The sequence below is a fragment of the Mustela lutreola genome, chromosome 2, assembly GCF_030435805.1.
Source record: "Mustela lutreola isolate mMusLut2 chromosome 2, mMusLut2.pri, whole genome shotgun sequence".
Taxonomy (NCBI): Eukaryota; Metazoa; Chordata; class Mammalia; order Carnivora; family Mustelidae; genus Mustela; species Mustela lutreola.
In genome coordinates this window covers 71,133,439-71,158,306 of record NC_081291.1, presented here as the reverse complement: position 1 = coordinate 71,158,306, position 24,868 = coordinate 71,133,439, and the positions used below count along the sequence as shown (strand labels likewise).

Here is a 24,868-nt window from a genome sequence, read left to right as displayed (position 1 = left end):
TTCCAAAGTGGCTGTACCAACTTGCATTCCACCAACAGTGTAAGAGGGTTTCCCTTTCTCCACATCTTCTCCAACACAAGTTGTTTTCTGTCTTGTTAATTTTGGCCATTCTAACTGGTATAAGGTGGTATCTCAATGTGGTTTTGATTTGAATCTCCCTGATGGCTACTGATGATGAACATTTTTTCATGTGTCTGTTAGCCATTTGTATGTCCTCACTGGAGAAGTGTCTGTTCATGTCTTCTGGATATCAGCCCTTTGTCTGTATTGTCATTTACGAATATCTTCTCCCATTCTATGGGTTGCCTCTTTGTTTTGTTGACTGTTTCCTTTGCTGTGCAGAAGCTTTTGATTTTGATGAAGTCCCCAAAATTCATTTTCGCTTTTGTTTCCTTTGCCTTTGGAGACATATCTTGAAAGAAGTTGCTGTGGCTGATATCGAACAGGTTACTGCCTATGTTCTCCTCTAGGATTCTGATGGATTCCTGTCTCACTTTGAGGTCTTTTATCCATTTTGAGTTTATCTTTGTGTACGGTGTAAGAGAATGGTCGAGTTTCATTCTTCTACACATACCTGTCCAATTTTCCCAGCACCATTTATTGAAGAGACTGTCTTTTTTCCATTGTATATTTTTTCCTGCTTTGCCGAAGATTATTTGACCATAGAGTTGATGGTCCACATCTGGGCCCTCTACTCTGTTCCACTGGTCTATGTGTCTGTTTTTATGGCAGTACCATGCTGTCTTGGTGATCATAGCTTTGTAGTAAAGCTTGAAATCAGGCAACGTGGTGCCCCCAGTTTTTTTTTTTTTCAACATTTCCTTAGCAATTCGGGGTCTCTTCTGATTCCATACAAAATTTAGGGTTGTTTGCTCCAGCTCTTTGAAAAATGCTGGTGAAATTTTGATCAGAATGGCACTGAAAGTATAGATTGCTCTAGGCAGTACAGACATTTTAACAATGTCCATTTCTTGATTGGATTATTCGTTCTTTGGGTGTTGAGTTTGATAAGATCTTTATAGATTTTTTTGGATACTAGTCCTTTATCTGATATGTCGTTTGCAAGTATCTTCTCCCATTCTGTCAGTTCTCTTTTGGTTTTATTGACTCTTTTCTTTGCTGTGCAAAAGCTTTTGATCTTGATGAAGTCCCAATAGTTCACTTTTGCCCTTGCTTCCCTTTCCTTTGGCGATATTTTTAGGAAGAAATTGCCATGGCTGAGGTCGAAGAGGTTGCTGCCTGTGTTCTCCTCAAAGATTTTGATGGATTCCTTTCTCACATTGAGGTCCTTCATCCATTTTGAATCTATTTTCGTGTGCAGTATAAGGAAATGGTCCAGTTTCATTTTTCTGCATGCAGCTGTCCAATTTTCCCAACACCATTTGTTGAAGAGACTGTCTTTTTTCCATTGGACATTCTTTTCTGCTTTAATGAAAATTAGTTGACCATAGAGTTGAGGGTCTATTTCTGGGCTTTCTATTGTGTTCCACTGATTTATGTGTCTGTTTTTGTGCCAGTACCATACTGTCTTGATGATGACAGCTTTGTAATAGAGCTTGAAGTCTGGAATTGTGATGCCTCCAACTTTGGCTTTCTTTTTCAACATTCCTCTGGCTATTTGGGGTCTTTTCTGGTTCCATATAAATTTTAGGATTACTTGTTTCATTTCTTTGAAAAAAAAATTGACGGTATTTTGATAGGGATTGCATTAAATATGCACATTGCTTTAGGTAGCATAGACATTTTCACAATATTTGTTCTTCTAATCCATGAGCATGGAATGATTTTCCATTTCTTTGTGGCTTCCTCAATTTCATGAGTACTTTACAGTTTTCTGAGACCAGATTCTTTGCCTCTTTGGTTAGGTTTATTCCTAGGTATCTTATGGTTTTGGATGCAAATGTAAATGGGATCAATTCCTTAATTTCTCTTTCTTTTGTCTTGTTGTTGATGTACAGAAATGCAACTGGTTTCTGTGCATTGATTTTATATCCTGACGGTTTGCTGAATTCCTGTACAAGTTCTAGCAGATTTGGAGTGGAGTCTTTTGGGTTTTCCACATAAAATATCATATCATCTGCAAAGAGTGAGAGTTTGACTTCTCTGTTAACTTGGATGCATTTAGTTTCTTCTTGTTGTCTGACTGCAGAGGCTAGGACTTCTAGTATTACGTTGCATAGTAGTGGTGATAGTGGATAGCCCTGCCATGTTCCTGACCTTAGGGGAATTGAGAATTATATTCACTGTGGGTTTTTCATAGATGGCTTTTATGATATTGAGTGATATGTGTACCCTCTAACCTTACATTTTGAAGAGTTTTGATCAAGAAAGGATGCTGTACTTTGTCAAATGCTTTTTCAGCATTTATTGAGAGTATCATATCCTTTATTAACTTATTTTTCTCACATGGACTGATTTGCCGATGTTGAACCAAACTTGAAGCCCTGGAATGTATACTACTTGGTCGTGGTGAATAATCTTTTCAATGTACTGTTGGATCCCTTAGCTAGTAGTTTGGTGAGCATTTTTGCATCTGTGTTCATCAAGGATACTTGTCTGTAATTCCTTTTTTTATGGGGTCTTTGTCTGGTTTTGGGATCAAGGTACTGCTGGCCTCATAAAATGAGTTTGGAGGAAAATGGAAGGAAAACCTTCCATTTCAATTTTTTGCAACAGTTTCAGGAGAATAAGTATTAATTCTTCTTTAAATGTTTGGTAGAGTTCCCTGGAAAGCCATCTGGCAATGGGCTCTTGTTTTTTGGGAGATTTTTGATGACTGCTTCAATCTCCTTACTGGCTATGGATCTGTTCAGATTTTCTATTTCTTCCTGGTTCAGTTTTGGTAGTTTGTATGTCTCTAGGAATGCGTCCATATCTTCCAGATTGTCCAATTTGCTGGCATATAGTTGCTCATAATATGTTCTTATAATTGTTTGTATTTCTTTGGTGTTGGTTGTGATCGCTCCTCTTTCATTCATGATTTCATTAATTTGGGTCCTTTCTCTTTTCTTTTTGGTAAGTCTGGCCAGGGGTTTGTCAATCTTATTAATTCTTTCAAAGAACAAACTCCTAGTTTTGTTGATTTGTTCTACTGATTTTTTGGTTTCTATTTCATTGATTTCTGCTCTGATCTTTATTATTTCTCTTCTCCTGTGGGATTTAGGCTTTCTTTGTTGTTATTCAGCTCCTATAGGTGTAGGGTTAGGTTGTGTACTTGAGACCTTTCTTATTTCTTGAGAAAGGCTTGCATCGCTATATACTTTCCTCTCAGGACTGCCTTTGCAGTGTCCCAGAGATTTTGAACAGTTGTGTTTTCATTACCATTTGTTTCCATGACATTTTTCAATTCTTCTTTAATCTCCTGGTTGACCCATTCTTTAGTAGGATGCTCTTTAGCCTCCATGTATTTGCATTCCTTCCAACTTTCCTCTTGTGATTGAATTCTAGCTTCAGAGCATTGTGTTCTAAAAATATGCAGGGGATGATCCCAGTCTTTTGGTACTGGATGAGACCTGATTTGTGACCCAAGATGTGATCTATTCTGGAGAATGTCCCATGTGCACTAGAGAAGAATGTGTATTCTGTTGCTTTGGGATGGAACGTTCTGAATACATCTATGATCTCCATCTGGTCCAGTGTGTCATTTAAGGCCTTTATTTCCTTGTGATCTTTTTTCTTGGACAATCTGTCCATTTTAGTGAGGTGGGTGTTAAAGTCCCCTACTATTATTATATTATTGTTGATGTGTTTCTTTGATTTTCCTATTAATTGGTTTATATAGTTGGCTGCTCCCATGTTAGGGGTATAGATATTAAAAATTGATAGATCTTCTTGTTGGACAGGCCCTTTGAGTATGTTATAGTGTCCTACCTCATCTCTTATTATAGTCTTTGGTTTAAAATCTAATTGATCTGATGTAAAGATTGCCACCCCAGCTTTCTTTTGATGTCCTTTAGCATGGTGAATTGTTTTCCACTCCCTCACTTTAAATCTGGAGGTATCTTTGGGTCTAAAATGAGTTTCTTGTAGACGGCATATTGATGGGTTTTGTTTTTTTATCCATTCTGAAACCCTGTGCCTTTTGATTGGGGCATTTAGCCCATTTGTATTCAGGGTTACTACTGAACGATATGAATTTAGTGCCACTGTATTGCCTGTATGGTGGTTGTTACTGTACATTGTCTCTGTTCCTTTCTGGTCTACAACTTTAAGGCTCTCTCTTTGCTTAGAGGACCCCTTTTAGTATTTCCCTTAGGGCTGGTTTGGTGTTTACAAATTCTTTTTGGTTTTGTTTGTCCTGGAGGCTTTTTATCTTCCCTATTTTCAATGATAGCCTAGCTGGATATAGTATTCTTGGCTGCATGTTTTTCTTGTTTAGTGCTCTGAATATATCATGCCAGTTCTTTCTGGTCTGCCAGGTCTCTGTGGATAAGTCTGCTGCCAATCTAATATTTTTACCATTGTATGTTAGACTTCTTGTCCTGGGCTGCTTTCAGGATTTTTTCTTTGTCACTAAGCTGGTAAGTTTCACTATTAGATGTGGAGTGTGGACCTATTTTTATTAATTTTGAGGGGGATCTCTGTGCCTCCTGGATTTTGATGTTTGTTCCCTTTGCCATATTAGGGAAATTCTCTACAATAATTTGATCCAATATACCTTCTGCCCCCCACTTCTTCTTCTTCTTCTTCTGGGATCCCAATTATTCTAATTTTTTGTCTTATGGTATCACTTATCTCTTGAATTCTCCCTTCATAGTCCAGTAGTTGTCTCTCTTTTGCTCAGCTTCTTTATTCTCAATCATTTGGTCTTCTATATCACTAATTCTCTCTTCTGCCTCATTTATCCCACCAGTTAGAGCCTCCATTTTTTGTTGCACCTCATTAATAGCTTTTTAAAATTTCAGCTTGGTAGACTTTAGTTCTTTTATTTCTCCAGATAGGGTTTCTGTAATATCTTCCATGCCTTTTTGGAACCGAGTTGGCACCTTGAGAATTGTCATTTTGAACTCTAGATCTGACATATTACCAATGTCTGCATTGATTAGGTCCCTAGCCTTCAGTACTGCCTCTTGTTCTTTTATTGTGGTGAGTTTTTCCACCTTGTCATTTTATCCAGATAAGAATATATGAATGAAAGAATAAAATACTAAAAGAGTGGCAAAGACCCCAGAAAAATGTACCCTAAGCAAATCAGAAGAGACCCCAAATCAGGGGTGGGGTGGACATGGTAAAAAGAAAAAAATATATATATATATATATATGTTAGACTGATGAAAAAACATAGCCACCCACTAGATTTTGGGTGTAATTTTGGTCTCTTAGAAGACACTACCTTCCAAAAATTTAAAGAAAGAAAAACATATATACAAAAAGAAGGGTAAACATGATGAAGGAATGGAATATGACTGTAAAGATGAAAATTTTAAAAAATTCTAAAAAAGGAATTGATAAATTGGTTGGAAAAAGAAAAAGAAAGTGGAGAGAATTTGCTCAGGCTGGAGACTAGAACAAAGCCCTGTGCTAGATTGAGGGTATATTTTGATCTATTAGAAGATATTATATCCCAAAATTTTTTAGAAGAAAAAATCCTATATGTATATAAAATTTAAAGTTAGATATAATAAAGGAATAAAATGACTCTAATAATGAGGATTTTAAAAGAGTCTTTTTAAAGAAAGGTATTGTTAAGATAAACTAGTTTAAAAACGTTGAAAGAGGATAAGTTTAAAAAATTAAAATAAGAAAAAAAATTAAAAATTTAATTAATTTTGCAAGGCTAAAGAATCATGGGGAGAAAGCCATGAATCCATGCTTTGCTTTCCCTTCCTTGGGATTCTGTTGTTCTCCTTGGTCAGTGAGCTTGGTCTTGGCAGGATTTCTTGCTGATCTTCTGGGGGGAAGGGCCTGTTATAGTGATTCTCAAATGTCTTTGCCTGAAGCGGAATTGCACCACACTTGCCAGGGTCTTGGCTAGGTAATCTGCTCAGTTTCACTCTTGGGAGTTTTTGTTCCCTGAATGCTTTCTGTAGAGTTCTGGAGGACTGGAATGAAAATGGCGGCCTCCCAATCTTCAGCCCAGAGGAACCAAGAGGTCGGGCCCCACTCCTCAGTGCGCCCTCAGAGAATGCGCTCAATCACTCCTATCTCCCTGGTTTCCAGCTGCGCTCTGAGCTCACCAGGCCTGTGACTGAACATTTCTGTCTCTGGCACACAGCCCCGTTTGGAGTCTCCAAACCCAGCAGATCCTGCCGCTCTGCTCTTCTGGCAAAGGAAGGTGGGTCTCCCTGGATCTGCCACTTGCGGGGTCCCTGCTCAAAGAGGGGCGACTGTGCTGTGGATCAGTTTAAGGTAACCCCGAGCTGACAGCTCAATCCTCGGCTCTATCTCTGTAGTCAGCTTCCCCGCTCTGAAACTTGAGAGCTCTGCTACACTCAGACATCCTGATCCTTCTGTGACCCCGCAGGATCTGAGACCACAGTCTCCCTGTGAAGGGACCCCTGCTTAGCCGCTGGAGCAATGTCCCTCAGTGGAGCAGACTTTTAAAAGTTCAAATTTTGTGCTCTGTTGCTCCACTGGTTGCTAGAGCTGGCCCCTCCCCACCACGTTCTATCTTCCTGTCACTTTGGATTCACTTTTCTGCACATCCTACCTTTCAGAAAGTGGTCAATTTTCTGTTTCTAGAATTGCTGCTCTCCTTCTCTTTGATCTCCTGTTGGGTTTGTAGATGTTCAGAATGGTTTGATAACTATCTAGCTGAACTCCTGCCACCTGATGTTATCTCAGTCTGCTACTTCTCCGCCATCTTGACTCTCCCCCTTCCTCAATTTCTTTCATGAGTACTTTATAGTTTTCTGAGTCCAGATTCCTTGCCTCTTTGGTTAGGTTTATTCTGAGGTATCTTATGGTTTGGGGTGCAAATGTAAATGGGATTGATTCCTTAATTTCTTTCTACTGTCTTGTTGTTGGTGTATAGAAATGCAACTGTTTTCTGTGCATTGATTTTATATCCTGATGGTTTACTGAATTCTTGTACAAGTTCTAGCAGATTTGGAGTGGAGTCTTTTGGGTTTTCCACATAAAATATCATATCATCTGCAAAGAGTGAGAGTTTGACTTCTCTGTTAACTTGGATGCATTTAGTTTCTTCTTGTTGTCTGACTGCAGAGGCTAGGACTTCTAGTACTACGTTGCAAAGTAGTGGTAATAGTGGATAGCCCTGCCATGTTCCTGACCTTAGGGGAATTGAGAATTATATTCACTGTGGGTTTTTCATAGATGGCTTTTATGATATTGAGTGATATGTGTACCCTCTAACCTTACATTTTGAAGAGTTTTGATCAAGAAAGGATGCTGTCCTTTGTCAAATGCTTTTTCAGCATTTATTGAGAGTATCATATCCTTTATTAACGTATTTTCTCACATGGACTGATTTGCCGATGTTGAACCAAACTTGAAGCCCTGGAATGAATCCTACTTGGTCGTGGTGAATAATCTAATATACAGTTGGGTCCCTTAGCTAGTAGTTTGGTGAGCATTTTTGCATCTGTGTCCATCAGGGATATTGGTATGTAATTCTCCTTTTTGATGTGGTCTTTGTCTGATTTGGGGATCAAGGTAATGCTGGCCTCATGAAATGAATTTGGAAGTTTTCCTTCCATTTCTGATTTTTTTACAACAGTTTCAGGAGAATAAGTACTAATTCTTCTTTGATGTTTGGTAGAATTCCCCTGGGAAGCTGTCTGGCCCTCGGCTCTTTTTTTTTTGGGGGGGGGGATTTTTGATGACTGCTTCAATCTCTTTACTGGTTATGGGTCTGTCCAGGTTTTCTATTTCTTCCTGGTTCAGTTTTGGCAGTTTGTATGTCTCTATAAATGCCTCAATTTCTTCCAGATTGTCCAATTTGCTGGTGTATAGTTGCTCATAATATGTTCTTACAGCTGTTTGTATTTCTTTGGTGTTGGTTGTGATCTCTCCTCTTTCATTCATGATTTCATTAATTTGGGTCCTTTCTCTTTTCTTTTTAATAAGTCTGGCTAGGGGTTTATCAATCTTATTAATTCTTTCAAAGAACAAGCTCCAATTTTGCTGATCTTTCTACTGTTCTTTTGGTTCCTATTTCATTGATTTCTGCTCTAATTTGTATTATTTCTCTTCTCCTGCTGGGTTTCAGATTTGTATGCTGTTCTTTCTCCAATTTCTTTAGGTGTAGAGTTAGGTTTTGTATTTGAGCCCTTTCTTGTTTCTTTCTTTCTTTTCTTTTTTTTAATTAACATATACTGTGTTATTTGCCCCAGGGCTACAGGTCTGTGAATCATCAAGCTTACACATTTCAAAGCACTCACCATGGCCTATGCCCTCCCCAATGTCCATAACCCAGCCACCATATCCCTACTCCCCTACCCACTAGCAAGCCTCAGTTTGTTTTGTGAGACTAAGAGTCTTTTATGGTTTGTCTCCCTCCTGATCCCTTGTTTCATTTATTCTCTCCCAACTGCCTGAATCCCCTCTTTCTTGTTTCTTGAGAAAGGCTTGTATCACTATATACTTTCTTCTCATGGCTGCCTTCACTGTGTCCCAAGAATTTTTGACAGTTGTGTTTTCATTTTCATTTGTTTTCCATGAACTTTCAAAAAATTCTTCATTCATTTTCTAGTTGACCCATTCATTCTTTTATAGGATGCTCTTTAGCTTCCATGTATTTGCATTCTTTTCAACTTTTCTCTTGTGACTGAATTCTAGTTTCAAAGCACTATGGTCTGAAAATATGCAGGGAATGTTCCAAATGTATTGGTTCTGGGTGAGACCTGATTTGTGACCCAGAATGTGATCTACTCTGGAGAATGTCATTTGCACACTAGAGAAGAATGTGTATTCTGTTGCTTTGATGGAATGTTCTAAATATATCTGTGATGCCCATCTAGTCCACTGTGTCATTTAAAGCCTTTATTTCCTTGTTGATCTTTTGCTTAAATGACCTGCCCATTTCATTGAGGGGGTTGTATTACTGTCATTGTGTTTCTTTGATTTTGTCATTAATTGTCTTACATAATTGGCTGCTCCCATGTTAGTGGCATAGATATTTAAAATTGTTAGATCTTACTGGACAGACTCTTTAAGTATGATATAGTGTCCTTCCTCATTTCTTATTATAGTCTTTGGTTTAAAACCTAATTTGTTTGATATAAGGATTGCCACCCCAGCTTTCTTTTGATGTCCTTTAGCATGGTAAATTGTTTTCCACCCCTCACTTTAATTCTAGAGGTGTCTCTGAGTCTAAAATGAGTTTCTTATAAACAGCATATTCATTTTTTTAAAAGAATTTTATTTATTTGACAAAGAGTGAGAGGAGAGAGAGCACAAGTGGGAGGAGCAGCAGAGGGAGAGGGGTAAGCAGACTCCCTGCTGAGCAGGGAGTCCGATGTGGGACTCGACCCAGGATCCTGAGATCATGACCTGAGCCAAAGGCAGCAGCTTAACCCACTGAGCCACCCAGGTGCCCCGATGGGTTTTTTTTTTTAATCCATTCTGATACCCTGTGTCTTTTGATTGGGGGCATTTATCCTATTTACATTCAGGATAACTACTGAAAGATATGAATTTAGTGCCTTTGCATTGCCTATAAGATGACTGTTATTGTATATTGTCTCTGTTCCTTTCTGGTCTATGTTATTTTCAGGCTTTCTCTTTGCTTAGATGTCCCCTTTCAATATTTCCGGTAGGGCTGGTTTGGTGTTTACAAATTCTTTTAGTTTTTGTTTGTCCTGGAAGCTTTTTATCTCTCCTTCTATTTTCAATGACAGTCTAGCTGAATATAGTATTCTTGGCTGCATATTTTTCTCATTTAGTGTCCTGAATATATCATGTCAGTCCTTTCTGGCCTACCAGGTCTCTGTGGTTAGATTTGCTGCCAATCTAATATGTCTCCACTGTAGGTTACAAACTTCTTATCTAGAGCTGCTTTCAGAATTTTCTGTCTCTGAGGCTTGTAAGTTTCAGTATTAGATGATGGGCTGTTGACTTATTTTTATTGATTTTGAGGTGGCTTCTCTGTGCCTCCTGGATTTTGATAACTGTTCCTTTCCCCATATTATGGATGTTCTCCAATATAATTTTCTCTGATACACCTTCTGCCCCTCTCTCTTTCTTCTTCTGGGATCCTAATTATCCTAATATTGTTTAATCTTATGGTATCACTTATCTCTCAAATTCTCTGCTTGTGATCCAGTAATTATTTCTCTTTTTCTTGGCTTCTTTATTCTCCATCATTTGGTCTTCTATATCACTAATTCTTTTTCTGTATCATTTATCCCAGCTGTTAGAGCCTCCATTTTTTTTTTTTTTTTTTTTTTTTTGCACCTCATTAATAGCCTGATTTTAACTTGGTTAGATTTTAGTTCATTTCTCCAGAAAGGGATTTTCTAGTATCTTCTATCGCTTTTTCAAGTCCAGATATGATCTTTAAAATCATCATACTGAACTCTAGTTCCAACATCTAACTAATGTCTATATTGATTAGATCCCTGGCAGTTGGTATTTCCTTTCCTTTTTTTGAGGTGAGTTTTTCTGTTTTGTCATTTCGTCTAGAGAATAATAGAAGAGTGAGAAAAAAATGCTAATAGGGTAACAACCACCTCAGAAAAATATACACCAAAGAAATCAGAAGAGACACAAAACTCAGGATAAAAGAAAGGAAAACAAATGATCAGGCTTGTGAACAGAACAGAGTCACACCCTAGATTTAGTGTGTATTTTGGTCTGTTAGAAGAAACTGCCTCTCAAAATGTTAAAGAAAAACATATATACAAAAATAAGGGTAAATACAATGAAGGGATGGAATATGATTTATAAAGGTAAAAATTAAAGATTTCAAAAAAGCAATCAAGTTCATTGAAAAAAAATTTAGAAAAAAAAGAGAATGTGATCAGGCAGGAGACTAGAACCAAGTCATTCACTAGATTTAGAGTATATTTTGGTCTATTATTTGAAACTGTATACCACAAATTTAAAGAAAGAAAAATGTATATATAAAAAGAAATAAGGTTAAACACAATGAAGGGATAGAATATGACTGTAAAATGAAAATTAAAAAAGGGTTTTAAAGAGGAATTAATAAAATATTGGTTAAAAGAGAAAAGAAGAAAAATTTTAAAAAATAGAAAAAGAAAAAATAAAGAAAAATTTTAAAATTAACTTTGAAAGACTAGAGAATCATGGGGAAAAAGCCATGAATTCTATGTGCTGTATTCACCTAGTGCTGGAGTTTTGCAATTCTCATTTATCAGTAAACTTAGCCTTGGCCAGATGTTCTTGCTGATCTTCTTTGGGAAGGGCCTTTTACAGTGATTCTCAAATGTCTTTGCCTGAGGTGGAACTGTACAGCCTTTGCCAGGGGCCAGGCTATGCAATCTCCTTGGGTGTGCTCTCAGTTTACGTTTGGTTCCCTAAATGCTTTCCATATAGCTTTGGAGGACAAGAATGAAGATGGCGGCCTCCCAGTCTCTGACCCAGTGGAGCCGAGAGCTCAGGGCCTCACTCCTCAGTGTGCCCTCAGAGAAAAGCAGTCAATCACTTCTGTCTCCCTGGTCTCTGGCCGCACTATGTACTCACCTGGCCTATAACCAAGCATTTCTATCTCTGGCACAAGGCCTCGTTTGGAGTCTCCAAACCCAGCAGATTCCCGCAATGCACTCTCGTGCTGTTCCTCCCAGGGGAAGGTGAGTCTCCCTGGATCTGCTGCTTGTGGGGTCCCTGCTTGAAGAGTAGTGGCTCAACTGTGAAGTGGATCATGGTTTATGGCAACCCTGAGCTGAGAGCCCTCTCCCTGGCTCCATCTCTGCAGCCAGCTTCTCTGCTCTGATACCTGGGAGCTCTCCCATGCTCAGGGACCCCCAGTCTTTCTGTGACTCCGAGGGACCTGAGACCACACTGTCTCAGTGAGGACTCCACCCCCCACCTAGCTACTGGGGTGACAACCCTGCATGGAGCAGACTTCTAAAAGTTCTGATTTTCTGCTCTGCTGCTCTCTCATTCCCCAAGAGCCAGTCCCCCCGCCCCTCGCAGTCTATCTTCTTGTATAACACCTTAGACTGACCTCTCCGCACGTCCTACCTTCTGTAAAGTGGTCGCTTTTCTGTTCATAGAATTGCTGCTCTTCTTCTCTTCAATCTCCTATTGAGTTTGTAGGTGTTCAGAATGGTTTGATAACTATCTAGCTGAATTCCTGGGACCTGATGTAATTTAGGTCTTCTACTTCTTTGCCATCTTGCTCCCCCCAACCCCCAAACATAAAGGTTTTAATTATGTCTTGTCTCCAGAAAAGCACATGTCCTTAACAGTAGATTGATAATAGTTCCAATAACTAATGGCTATCCAGGAAGAGGTGGGCAACCATTTGTTTGGATAGGATACAATTGGATAATTACATCCTATCACAAGGAGCAAAATTCCAGGTGTGCTAAAGGAGTTTTTGGAAGGATTATTTTCAGTAGTATAATATATAAAAACACAGTCACCCTTGTGAGAATGAAACTAGAAGATTAGCAAATGAAGAAAGGCACAGCGGAGTCAGCTATTATGTTATTACACATCAGGTACTCTATATACGTTGCTTTACGTGATACCCATGGCACTCTCATGCAGCACCTACAGGCGCCTTCACTTTGTAGAAGAGAGTGGACACTCGGAGAGGGGAAATAATTTGTCCTAGAGTCATATTCCTGACCCAGGCCTGCTGACTCCCAAATCATGGTTCTTCTAGTTCTCTATGCAAATTATCATAGAAAGAATTTACCAGAAGAAGAGCACATAATATTTTTGCTGACAACAAGGTAGCTACAAGCTGCCATGATAGAATGAGTCACTGTGGATTCAACTTACTTCAGGGAGGAATCCCCAACACCAATGCAGCCTCGCAAGCTGAGCTTCCTCAGGAATCCACCACATCGCTTGGAGATATTTTCCACCACTCGACCCTGGAATCAAAAAAAGTCAGAAAAAAATATCATTTTTCATGCTGCTTATCTAACACATGATAACCTAAAATTTAGAAATGGAATATATTTTTTCCAGGTGTAATGAAGCCATTTTGGAGCATCCCTCCAACACTCCACTCTTCCTAAAGGAGCTGCAAGCATTGAAAAATGTTTTCAATTAAAGCATTAAGTATTCAAAAAAACCCACCAAACCTTAGTGCACTTTATTTTGACAGCTTTAACCCTGGAGCTAGGCCTCCCCTACTCAGGGCTCGGAGCTACTGCACCAGTTGCAAGGTTTTTTGAGGTCAGCTGTGGGAACACTGGCTGCTAAGCAGCAATCTAAAACAACATTGCTCAAAAAACCAAATTCTATTTTAGCTACACATTACCACTCTAAAAGTTTGAAAATGTATTATAAAAGTTCCCCCTCATGCTCCTTAGTAATCACCTATAAACATATTTGCTTTGAAATAGAAAACTTGGCTGGATACTGGCAGATACATTAAAAGAAAAAAAATGAACACTGATAAAGCACTTTGATTTTTTCAGGCACTATTTTAACACTTTCTTGTACTTATTATGGCTCAGTTACTATTCCCAACAACTTCATGGTCTACTACTCCACAATGGAGATAATGAAGAGTATGTCTAGAATACAAATCTTTCAGGTCATCTCTTGTTACATTACCATGCACTGTGATTCAAGTCAATGGAAAACTACAAATCAATCCAGGCAGGACTACCAATGGTCCATACACTTCAGGATTGATGGTTTGGGTTATTATACCAGGTAGAGAACCATGACCAGCTGAGGTGCTTGCTGCGAAGGGAGCACAGAATGGGGAGTAGAAGAAGACAGTTGAAAATATCAACTACCATCATGCAACCAATTAGAGAAATGAAAACTCTGTCATGAATGCTTCTCCTTATTTTGTTATGAGTATGTGTGTATGTAAAGCCAATATATTTGTTTTCTTTCCTCTTCTGTTCCCTTATGTAAAATAAGATGTATTGACACCATATCAAGTATTTAAGTATCATTAATTCTATATCATACTATTTAAGATACAGGATATGAAGAAGAGTGAACACTCAAGGACATTCTCTCTTCTTCTGAGGAAGGAGTTAGTGTGTTTCTGGTTGTACACTGGATACTTGTACCACATTAGGTTGAATTTGGACCTTGTTATTTTCTTTATTTGGAGATTAAGTATGGCTTAAGGTGATACATATGGGTGCCAAGTTGACAAGGGGTGAACATTTGATAATTAATCTGATGCATCAACTTGACTGGACCACAGGATATGCAAACATTTGGCCCAACAGTATTCTGTATGAGTCTGTGAAGGTATTTCTGGATAAGGTTACCACTTGAATCAATAGAGAAAGAAAAGTTGCAGTGGGTGAGCCTCATCCAATCAAGTGAAGACCCGAATAGAATAAAAAAGGCTGAGTAAGTGGGAACTCGCCATGCATGACTGATTGAGCTAAGACAGTGGTCCTTCATGGCCTTTGGACTGGGACAGAAAAACATCAGTTCTTCTTAAGTCTGGAACCTGTCAGCTTTCAGACTGGAATCTACCCCATGGACTCTGCTGGTGCACAGGTCAGACTGGAGCTCCGTATCAGCTCTCTTGAGTCTCCAGCTTCCTGACTGCAGATCTTAGTACTTCTCAGCCTCCATAATCACATGATCCAATTCCTCAATATAAATTTCTGTGTTTGTATACATACAGACCCTATTAATTTTTTCTCTGGAGAATCCTGACAATTAACAGACTGGATTCAAAGCTTCATTTAGCAAATAAAGAAATTAAATGGTCAAATTGCCAAGGTTACCCTTTAGTGAGTGAGTTAGAGTTCTAACAGAGTTACTTGATTCTAAAGGCTGCACAACTACTCCTCCACAAGGGAGGAAATACTGAAAGAGGACCATTTGGGTCTTTAAAAAAAAAGCTATTATCCTCACTTTTTTTTTTTTTTTTTATCCTCACTTTCTAACATGGCAATCTTGACACTGAACTGTAAGCACTAAGCATTCATTAGGACACATCAAACCACAAGATCACAGGAGCAAGGCTCACACATATTGTTACCTGGCTAACATCTCCAGATGAAAATCTACACTCTGATATTGTTAGCAGATTTATGCTTTCGTGAGTATTTCCTCAGTTAATAAATGGCTGTCACTGGAGGTAGGGAAGCTTATGATTTGGAAATCTAAGATAAACATTTAAGTAAAAAATAAAACAGTGAAAACCCCTCCATACCAACATCTACAGATGAGGTACACAACATATTTTTCTCCATTTCAAGTTGGTTACATTTATATAAGCTTTCTATTCTTCCTTTCTTTGGAGTAAAAGCTTTGGTACTCAGATTAAAAAAAAATTACATTCAGAATTTTCTGCTGTATTGTTTCCAATGAAGAAAAAATGAGCTCAGAGTTTCCAAATGCAAAATTCAAGTCAATGACTGTGTATTATCCATTTAGATAGTATGTTGAATGATGATGATAGTATGATAGGATAGATTTTGGAATGAACAGCTTTCGAGAAAAATAAGGCCTAAATGGAGAGACCTTAGGAGTTATAACTTTTAGATTAGCATGCTACTTGGTTATTTCTTATTTTTGGCTTGGTGGAATCTTTATTAACCATGAAGACACTGACAAAAAATGTCCGACTTTTAAAGACATGGAAAATGCCTAAACATCAGGGTAACAACACTGATTCAGGAAAGAGTGATGCTCAAGGAAAGGCAAAATGTACACTTGTCATCTGGATGCTTTATTCTACCTTCTCTCTGAAACACAACAGTCACATTGTGTTCATGGTACCCACTGTTTCCTTCTAACTGACTGAACCACCCAGGAATCCCCCTACTGTTTCCTCTTACTAGATGAATGACCTTGGGTAAGTTACTCAAGCTTTTTGTGCCTCAGTTTCTTCAATATGGTGTTTTTGAGAAAATTAAATGGATATTTGTAAGCTACTTAAATAGTGCCAGGCACATAGTAAATAGTTAGTATATTAATCCTGAACCTTGGTACATTCTCTTTCTCTTAACATACCCATAAATCATCATTTTCATCCCAAAGAAATAATTTTAGATGATCAGTTTATCCATGGAATGCTTCCTGGGGTGAGTATCCAATGGGTCCTATTTAAAGATTTTATTTATTTATTTGACAGAGAGAGAGATCACAAATAGGCAGAGAGACAGACAGAGAGATGAGGAGAAGCAGGCTCCCCGCTGAGCAGAGAGCCCCATGTGGGACTCGATTCCAGGCCCCTGGGATCATGACCTGAGCCGAAGGCAGAGGCCTAACCCACTGAGCCACCCAGGCGCCCCCAATGGGTCCTATTTAAAGAACACAGTGGGGCTCCAACACTTGATTCATAATCCAGTCTGGATTCAAGTTGTTAGCCCTGAAAGAGGAGCTAAATAATATTAGGCTAGACTAATACTAATATGGTGCTATCTATTTTAAGTTTTCACATGTAGGGGCACCTGGGTGGCTCAGTTGGTTAAGGTCATGAAACTGGCTGGGGTCCTGGCATCAAGTCCTGCATCAGGCTCCGAGTCTGCTTCTCCCTCTGCCCTTCACCCTGCTCATGTTCTCTTTCTCTCTCTTGTCCTCACTCTCTCTGTCAAATAAATAAATAAAGTTTTAAGCCTTTTTTTTTTTTTAAGATTTTATTTATTTATTTGACAGACAGAGATCACAAGTAGGCAGAGAGGCAGGCAGAGAGAGAGAGAGAGAGAGAGGGAAGCAGGCTCCCTGCTGAGCAAGAGCCCGATGCGAGGCTCGATCCCAGGACCCTGAGATCATGACCTGAGCCGAAGGCAGCGGCTTAACCCACTGAGCCACCCAGGTGCCCCAATAAATAAAGTTTTAAACAAAAAGTTTTTATATGTAATTCTTTATATAAATGGTTACCCATAAACTCGTCTTTCCTTTAGTGGAAGTACTCTTAAGTCTTTCTACAATGTATTTATATAGCTATGATCGGCTGTAAGCTAAAATTCTGAAATCAAATAATATACAAGGTAGTGCTATTTACTTGAAATAGTAGTTTTTAAAATCTGAATTTAAAAGTTTTAAATATGCCTTTCAAAAAGTTGTATAGCTCGGGAAAATCATCAAAGAAAACTGAGGGGACAGTAAGAGCCACAAAAATAATAATTTTTAAGAATTTTAAAAAACAACGACTTTCCTTTGGTGAGCAGAAATGACCACAATTTTTGGAATTTAATGTGCTTCTCAGCATCACTAAGTAAACACAATGAACAAAGATCTAGAGATTATCAGTTTGAAGAAGAATCACAGGTCAGCATGTTTGGATGGGGCACTGTGGAATCACTGCTATTAAGCCTGGAAAGAGCATTAAAGAACTCCTAATCCAGGGGCCACAATCCAAAACAGCAACTGAGCGCTTATGTATTCAGGCTGGGTGTGAAGCCCTGAGGTTCCTGACCCTTCCCAATTCAAAACACAACATGAGAGGAAACCCACAGTGGGAAATCCTGTGCTCGGCCCCACTTGCTGCAGGTGCTCTGCTCCACTGGTTTGATATGGGATCAGACACTCTCTAGCTGGTAACCTAGAGAAAGAGGGGAAGGGCCTCCACAACTGATCATTAGCTCTTCTAAGGTAACACGAGGTTAAATAACTCAGAGGAAATTGTTTGGGCTCATCTCACTGTTAAGCATGATTATCTCCTTATCCATTAAAAAAAGACACAAAACATATACTTTAGTAGAAACACTTGAGGAAAATGCTATATGAGGAACTGGATTAAAATACAACTCCATGACTACAACTGAATTGGCTAAACGAGAAATGAATAAGGTTCCCCAACGTTGGGCAGATAAACTTCAGAATCTCCACACCCTTAATACAGTAGTCTAGATAATTATTATTTTTTTTTAATTTATTTATTTGTCAGAGAGAGAGAGAGTGCACAAGCACGCAGAGTGGCAGGCAGAGGCAGAGAGAGAAGCAGGCTTCCCGCAGAGCAGGGAGCCCGGTGCGGGTCTCGATCCCAGGATCCTGGATCACGACCTGAGCCAAAGGCAGGAGGCTTAATGGACTGAGCCACCCAAGCATCCCAGTCTAGCTAAATATTGTGTGCAGTGAAGATTACTTTCCTCTTTCTTTTTCATTATAAGTTGATATTTAATCTAAAAGTTGTTTTAAAATAAACTTTTCTCATTTGGTCAGGCTTACCACTCTTACATGAGGATATTCACGTATTTCCAGGTAAATACATGAAAATCCTAGAATTATAAACACTTTGAGGATTTTTTTGCCTCTTTATTTTATAGACAATAAAACTGAAGAACTGAGAGAGAATATGGCTTAAGTGGCTGAGCTGCAGTGATATCCCAGGTCTCCATCTTCACTCCTCGACTCATTCTTCTGCCATTTCTCCATTCTTGATGCTGAATTAGAATTCTCAGTAGATCTTTCAGATCAATAAATATTTGTCAGGAGTCTGCTAAGATTAAATCACTGAACTGGGTGTTAATGATGCAGGTTCGGGGCTTTAAAAAGCTAAGCAGCAATACCAAGGCTATAGACATAACAAGGAGGGAAAGTAGTTTGTTACTGATACAGAGCCAAAGCAAAATACAAGCAGAATTTTGGTCTTTATGTACATAGATACTTTCTAGATTTTTTTCCTTCTCTCCTACACTCTGATATCTTAATATTAAATCTAGGGGTGCCGGGGTGGCTCAGTGGATTAAGCCTCTGCTTTGGCTCGGGTCATGATCTCAGGGTCCTGGGATCGAGTCCCGCATCGGGCTCTCTGCTCAGTGGGGAGCCTGCTTCCCCCCCTCTCTCTGCCTGCCTTTCTGCCTGCTTGTGATCTTTCTCTCTGTGTCAAATAAATAAATAAAATATTTTTAAAAATTAAATCTAAATGCAGCAAAAGAAGAAGGCAGGAAAAGTGATCAGTTTACTTATCTTTTTAAAAAGTCTATTGTCTAAAAGAAAGCTAACTTACCTCTACATCTGTTTGAAAGTTAAAAAGGTCTATTCTTTGCCAGTTGCTTCCATCCAGGGCTAAGATGTTCCAGGCCTAGGGTGCAGGAGGCAGAGGAGGAGAGATGGAGGTGAAAGAGATACACTGAGACTGTTAATGGAAGTCCTGATTCAACCTCTGTATTTCCAAACTTTTATTCCTGATATACATTAAGTGGACAGTCAAATATGGAATTAAGTTAACACCATGTTATATTAAATGTAAAAGATGACATTTAAAGTTAACTGCTTGGGACAGCTGGGTGGCTCAGTTGGTTACGCATCCAACTCTTGATTTTGGCTCAGGTCATGAGCTTGGGGTCGTGGGACTGAGCCCCGCATTGGCTCTGCGCTAGATCTGGAGCCTACTTAAGAGTCTCACTCTCCCTCTCTCTCCCACTTCCACTGCCCCTCCCCCCACTAGTGCACAGACACACATGTGCACTTTCTTAAAAACATTAAATTTAAAAAAGTTAACTGCTTGCTTGAACTAAAACTAAAACTCATTCTAATAAAACTCAATATTTATTGATTGATAAAAATCTGGTTAATACTCTACCTTGGAAATCTGTGCACATCGGCACAAAGTTACTATATCCAAGAAGGAAAATATTCTAGGAAGAAAGGGGAAAAAACAAAAAAAATGAGATGGTATTAACATTTTAAGATATTTACAACTTGAAAGATAAAATCTAATGTACCATCCCGATATAAGTTTTTTTAAAGATTCCTCAATTTGAAATACACAAGCTCACTATAATTCTGCAACACTACTATGAAATATCAAATGTTCACATGTTCCAAAGCTGTTTTAGACTCACTACACAAATCCCCTTAAAAAAAGAACCTGTTAAACTTTTATGTCACTTGTTCTATGACATGGACGTGGGATAGATCATAATTTATTCTATTAAAAAACCAACTCTCTAATCTCTTAGACACTAAGCCCGGGGAGAGCTAAATCCTTCTAATTCTAATGTCCCTAGCACATGGTACAAACTCCTCTTCTGTTAATAGATGTACCAAACAGGTTCAGATGTCTGAGCCTCAAATAACACAGCCAAGAAAGACTCAATGATAAAACGCATTTGGCTTTAATGTGTTTGTTCACAGAGCAGAAAGATGGAGTCCATTCATTGGCAAGTTCTATAGTGACCAGTTTTTGCTGAGCAAAAGCCAAGAACCACAGAAGGGGAAAGATGAGGAAAAGAAAAATCAGAGAAGTAAACAAAAACCTAGTAGTGCCCCTAGAGGGAGCAGTAGCTGTCAGTACGTCAGGGGACTGGGTGAAGTCCCAACATGGGCAGTGGAGATGAGTTGTTGATGATAGCACTTCGGCAAATACCTGCGTGTGTCTCAGCACTGTGTGGTAACAGCTGCAAACAAAGAGCAGCTTTTCTGAGAGAAGAGAGGTTTATGAGGATGAGGTCAGGGACAATAATAGGATCTCAATTCTCATAGTTCTGGGGGATAAATATGAGAGTTTACGTCTCTGTGTAGAAGGGGGAAAAGTTAAGATGGCAAACAGCCACCTATAAAGTTCTTCCAAATTCTCCAAAGATAACAATCAATGGTCAGTTGAAAATCCATGGGCTCAGGGAACAATAGCAGATCCACAAAACCCCAGAGCATTGTACCCTACAATAATGCATACACAAGCAGCACCACAGGGCTAGTGATGCTACAGGTACTATTCTACAATACAGGCTCCAATCACTTTCTACTGAAAAGTAAAGAATAGAAACGTTAGGGCTATACTGACCTTAAAAGATGCAATGGAACTTTGTATATAGGAAAATGTTGATGGCTAAAAATACGCACTAAAGTATATGCTAAACATGTTTCAAGGTGCCTGCAAACCTACATTGCCTCTATGGAAATACATCTTGCCCCACCCACACGCCCTTCTGCCTCAAACATCCATGTTCTGTGCCATACGATCATTCCACTATGAGCCACAACTCATCACTAGCTCTCTAAAAGACCAAGGACCGGAGAGAGAAATGCATATGGTAGAATATGCTGGGGCTGGGTTCTAAAGTAAAAGCCTAGGTGAAAAAGGAGTTAGCCAAGTTTCCCTTGAGAATCCCTTAAGACTGTACCTCCTTGGAGACCACTTTCTATCACCTCTTTATAAGAACAATTGCACTGATATTTAAAAAGGTAGCTAACTTCGATTATGTATTTACTATGTGCTAGCCACAATTTATGTTAGTCATTTAACAGTCTCAACACTGTTTATCTCTTTTTCAGAGAATGACACAGAGCACAGAAAAGTTAAGTAACCTGCCCAGGCTACACAGATAGTAAGAATAGAGCTAGGGTTTGAAGCCAGGTAGTCTGGCTTGAGAGCCCAAGTCTATGACCACTACATATACAGCCTTAGAAAATTAAACTCAACCGTTTTTACCTCAGGACTGGACTAGATGCTATTTTTTTTTTCAACTGAACAGCTGATGAAGTAATTTTGCTTTGTGAGCATGCTGTATGGAAAACACCTGTCTTTGAAAGCTAGGATCACACTAACTGAAGCAAAATGCTCACACATCCAGCCACACATGAGAACCAACAGCTGGAGCAAAAGTTCACATTACTCATCTCAAGCTTACTACCAAATTTTATGGTTACTGAATGAAAAAGCAGATTGCCTTTACTGTTTATTTTCCCTCTTCCCATCATCCCATAAATATATGTAGCTGAATTTGCACAAATTAAATAGGCATGATAGGACTCCAAATTACCAAACTGCAACCTAAGCCGAATTCCTGAATCATGTTTCAGTGAATAAAATAAATGCCTTGAATAAGAGCGTGGGACAGTGGCAATAGAGACAAAGATAGCTAGAGGAGTTAAGAGTCATGGTAAATTGAGTTCCAGCCTTTCCAAGCATTTTTTTTTCCTTGGAAATTACTTCCTACCTCATATGTGATAACTTCACCCTTCGTTAGGAAAGCACTGCAAAGGCAACTTGGTTATCAGCAAATCTATAAAGGGATATATAGGAGTGGATATGCTTCTGAACTTTGTATTCTATTCCACTGGTCTGTTTGTCTACATTTGTGCCAATAAGACTGTTTTAATTATAAAGCTTTATAAGTCTTGAGGTCTGGTAATGTTAAGTCTTTCAACTTTGTTCTTTAAGATTACCTTGGCTATTCTTGATTCTTAGAATTTCCTCTTCCCTTTTAGAATCAGCATGTCAATTTTCACAGGAAAACTTTATGGAATTTTAACTGGGATTACATTGCATTTATAGAAACTTTGGGGAGAACTGAAACCTTTATAATATCAAGTCTTCCAATCCAGAAACATGATATATTCCATTATTTATTTAGGATGTCTTTAATTTCTCATAGTAATTTTTGTAGTTTTCCATATAGATACTCTCATCATCTTTAGATTCCCCTGCACCGGTTATTTGATGTGTTACTATTAAAATGGGATTTTTAAATGTCATTTTCTGTGTGTGTGTGTGTGTGTGTGTGTGTGTGTGTGTATGTGTGTTTTTAAGTAAACTCTACACCCAAGTGGGGCTTGAACTGATAACCTGTTCACCACTTTCCTCCTTCGGATGAAGTCCTGTTAACCATCAATCTTTTTTTTTTTTTTTTTTTTAAAGATTTTATTTATTTATTTGTCAGAGAGAGAGCGAGCGAAAGCGAGCACAGGCAGACAGAGTGGAAGGCAGAGTCAGAGGGAGAAGCAGGCTCCCCGTGGAGCAAGGAGCCCGATGTGGGACTCGATCCCAGGACGCTGGGATCATGACCTGAGCCGAAGGCAGCTGCTTAACCAACTGAGCCACCCAGGCGTCCAACCATCAATCTTTTTTAATGTTTCCACAGTTTTGCCTTTTTCATAATGTAATTACTAGAATCATATAGTATGCGCCCGTTCAGATTAGCATCCTTCACTTAAAGTTTTTGTCTTTTAGTGACAAGATAGCTCGTTATTTTTTTTAATGTTACATTAATACTGAAATATTAATATTGAAACTGATGTACCAGTTTATCCATTCATCTATTTAAGATCATCTTACTTGCTTTCAGTTTTGGGTGATTATGAATGATTATGCTATAAACATCTGTATGCAGGTTTTTGTGTAGGTACGTTTTCTACTCAGTTGGATAAATGCCTAGAATTGCTAGATCATGTAACCTTATGTTTAGCTTTGTAAAAAAACTGCCAAATTGTCTCCCAAAGTGCCTCTACCATTTTGAAGCTCCACCAGCAATGAATGAGAGTTCCTGTTGTTCTGAATCTTGTCAACATTTGGTATTAAGTTTTTACATTTAGGCCGTTCTAAAGAGGTGTACAGTGATATCTCGTTCAGTTTTTAATTCCTTAAAGACATGATACTAAGCATCTTTTCATATGCTTACTGTCATGTGTATGTCTTCTTTGGTGAAGTATCTAAATATTTTGTCCATTTTTAAAAATAAATTTTATCTATTTGACACAGAGAGAGAGCACGAGCAGGCAGAGTAGCAGGGAGAAGAAGAGGGAGAAGCAGGCTCTCTCCTGAGCAAGGAGCTGGACATGGGGCTTGATCCCAGGACCCTGGGATCATGACCTGAGCCAAAGGCAGCCACTCAACCAACTGAGCCACCCAAGTGCCCCTTGACCATTAAAAAAAAAAAAAAAGACTTTATTTATTTGGCAGAGACAAAAAGAGAGTACAAGCAGAGGGAGTAGCAGGGAGAGGGAGAAGCAGGCTTCTGCTGAGAAAAGAGCTGATGTGGGGCTTGATCCCAGGACCCTGGGATCATGACCTAAGTTGAAGGCAGACACAACTGACTGAACCTTCCAGGCACATCTATTTTGCCCCTTTTGAGATTCATTTGTTTTCTGTCAGATTTTAAGAGTTCTTTGTGTATTTGGACATCAGTCCTTTATCATATGTGACTTTGAAAAATATATTCTCCAAGTCTGTGGTTTATCTTTTCATTCTCTTAACATTATCTTTCCCAAGGAGAAGTTTTTAATTTTAATAAAGTCCAACTTACCAATTTTCTCTTTGATAGATCATGCTTTTGGTATTGTATTTAAAAATTCATTGCCAATCCCAAGGTCACCTACATTTTCTTCTAAGGTTTTTTCAGAAGTTTTATTGTTTTGCATTTGCCATACAGGTCTATGATCCATTTTAAGTTGATTTCTATGAAAGGTGTGAGGCCTGTGTTTACATTCTGCCTCTGCATATAGATGTCCGATTGTTGCGACACCATTTGGTGAAAAAGATAGTTTCTCCATTAAGTTGCTATTTCTCCTGGGGTGCCTGGGTAGCTCAGTGAAGCATCTGACTCTTGATTTTGGCTCAGGTTATGATTTCAGTGTCCTGGGATCGAGCCCCAAGTCAGGCTCTGCACTCAGGGGGGAGTCTGCTTGAGAGTCTCTCTCCCTCTTTTCCTCTCCCCCTCCCCGAGTCATGCATGCTTGCTTGCTGGCTCTCTCTCTCTCTCAAATAAATAAATAAATAAATAAGATTTAAAAATAAAAAAAAATTAAATAAAAACTCCTTGGGGCCTATCTGGGTGGCTCAGTGGGATAAAGCCTCTGCCTTTGGCTTGGGTCATGATCCCAGGGTCCTGGGATTGAGCTCCGCATCAGGCTCTCTGCTCAGCAGGGAGCCTGCTTCCCTCTCTCTCTCTGCCTGCCTCTCTGCCTACTTGTGATCTCTGTCAAATAAACAAATAAAATCTTAAAAAATTAAAACTCCTTTGTCAAAGATAAGTTGACTTTGTGTGGCTATATTTCCACAGTCTTTATTGTGTTCCACTGATCTATTTGTTTATTCCTTCAGAAAAATTATATTGTCCTGATTATTGTAGCATTATGGTAAGTCTTTAAGTCAAGTAGTGTCAGT

The 24,868-nt window shown here is 38.8% G+C and overlaps 1 protein-coding gene across 8 annotated transcripts in view; it reads right to left on the bottom strand.

Moving 5' to 3' along the window:
• FBXL2 (F-box and leucine rich repeat protein 2) overlaps positions 1-24,868 on the bottom strand; it is a 155,067-nt gene that overhangs the window by 45,434 nt on the left and 84,765 nt on the right. For 6 of the 8 annotated variants that reach the window (XM_059162208.1, XM_059162212.1, XM_059162210.1 and 3 more), the window contains exons 3-5: positions 19,565-19,619; positions 18,989-19,063; positions 12,877-12,971 (exon numbers count right to left, since the gene is read on the bottom strand). In XM_059162208.1, the coding sequence (XP_059018191.1) occupies positions 12,877-12,971; positions 18,989-19,063; positions 19,565-19,619 (225 nt within the window). The remainder of the gene's footprint in view (positions 1-12,876; positions 12,972-18,988; positions 19,064-19,564; positions 19,620-24,868) is intronic. The other 2 variants (XM_059162209.1, XM_059162215.1) reach the window with 1 other exon arrangement.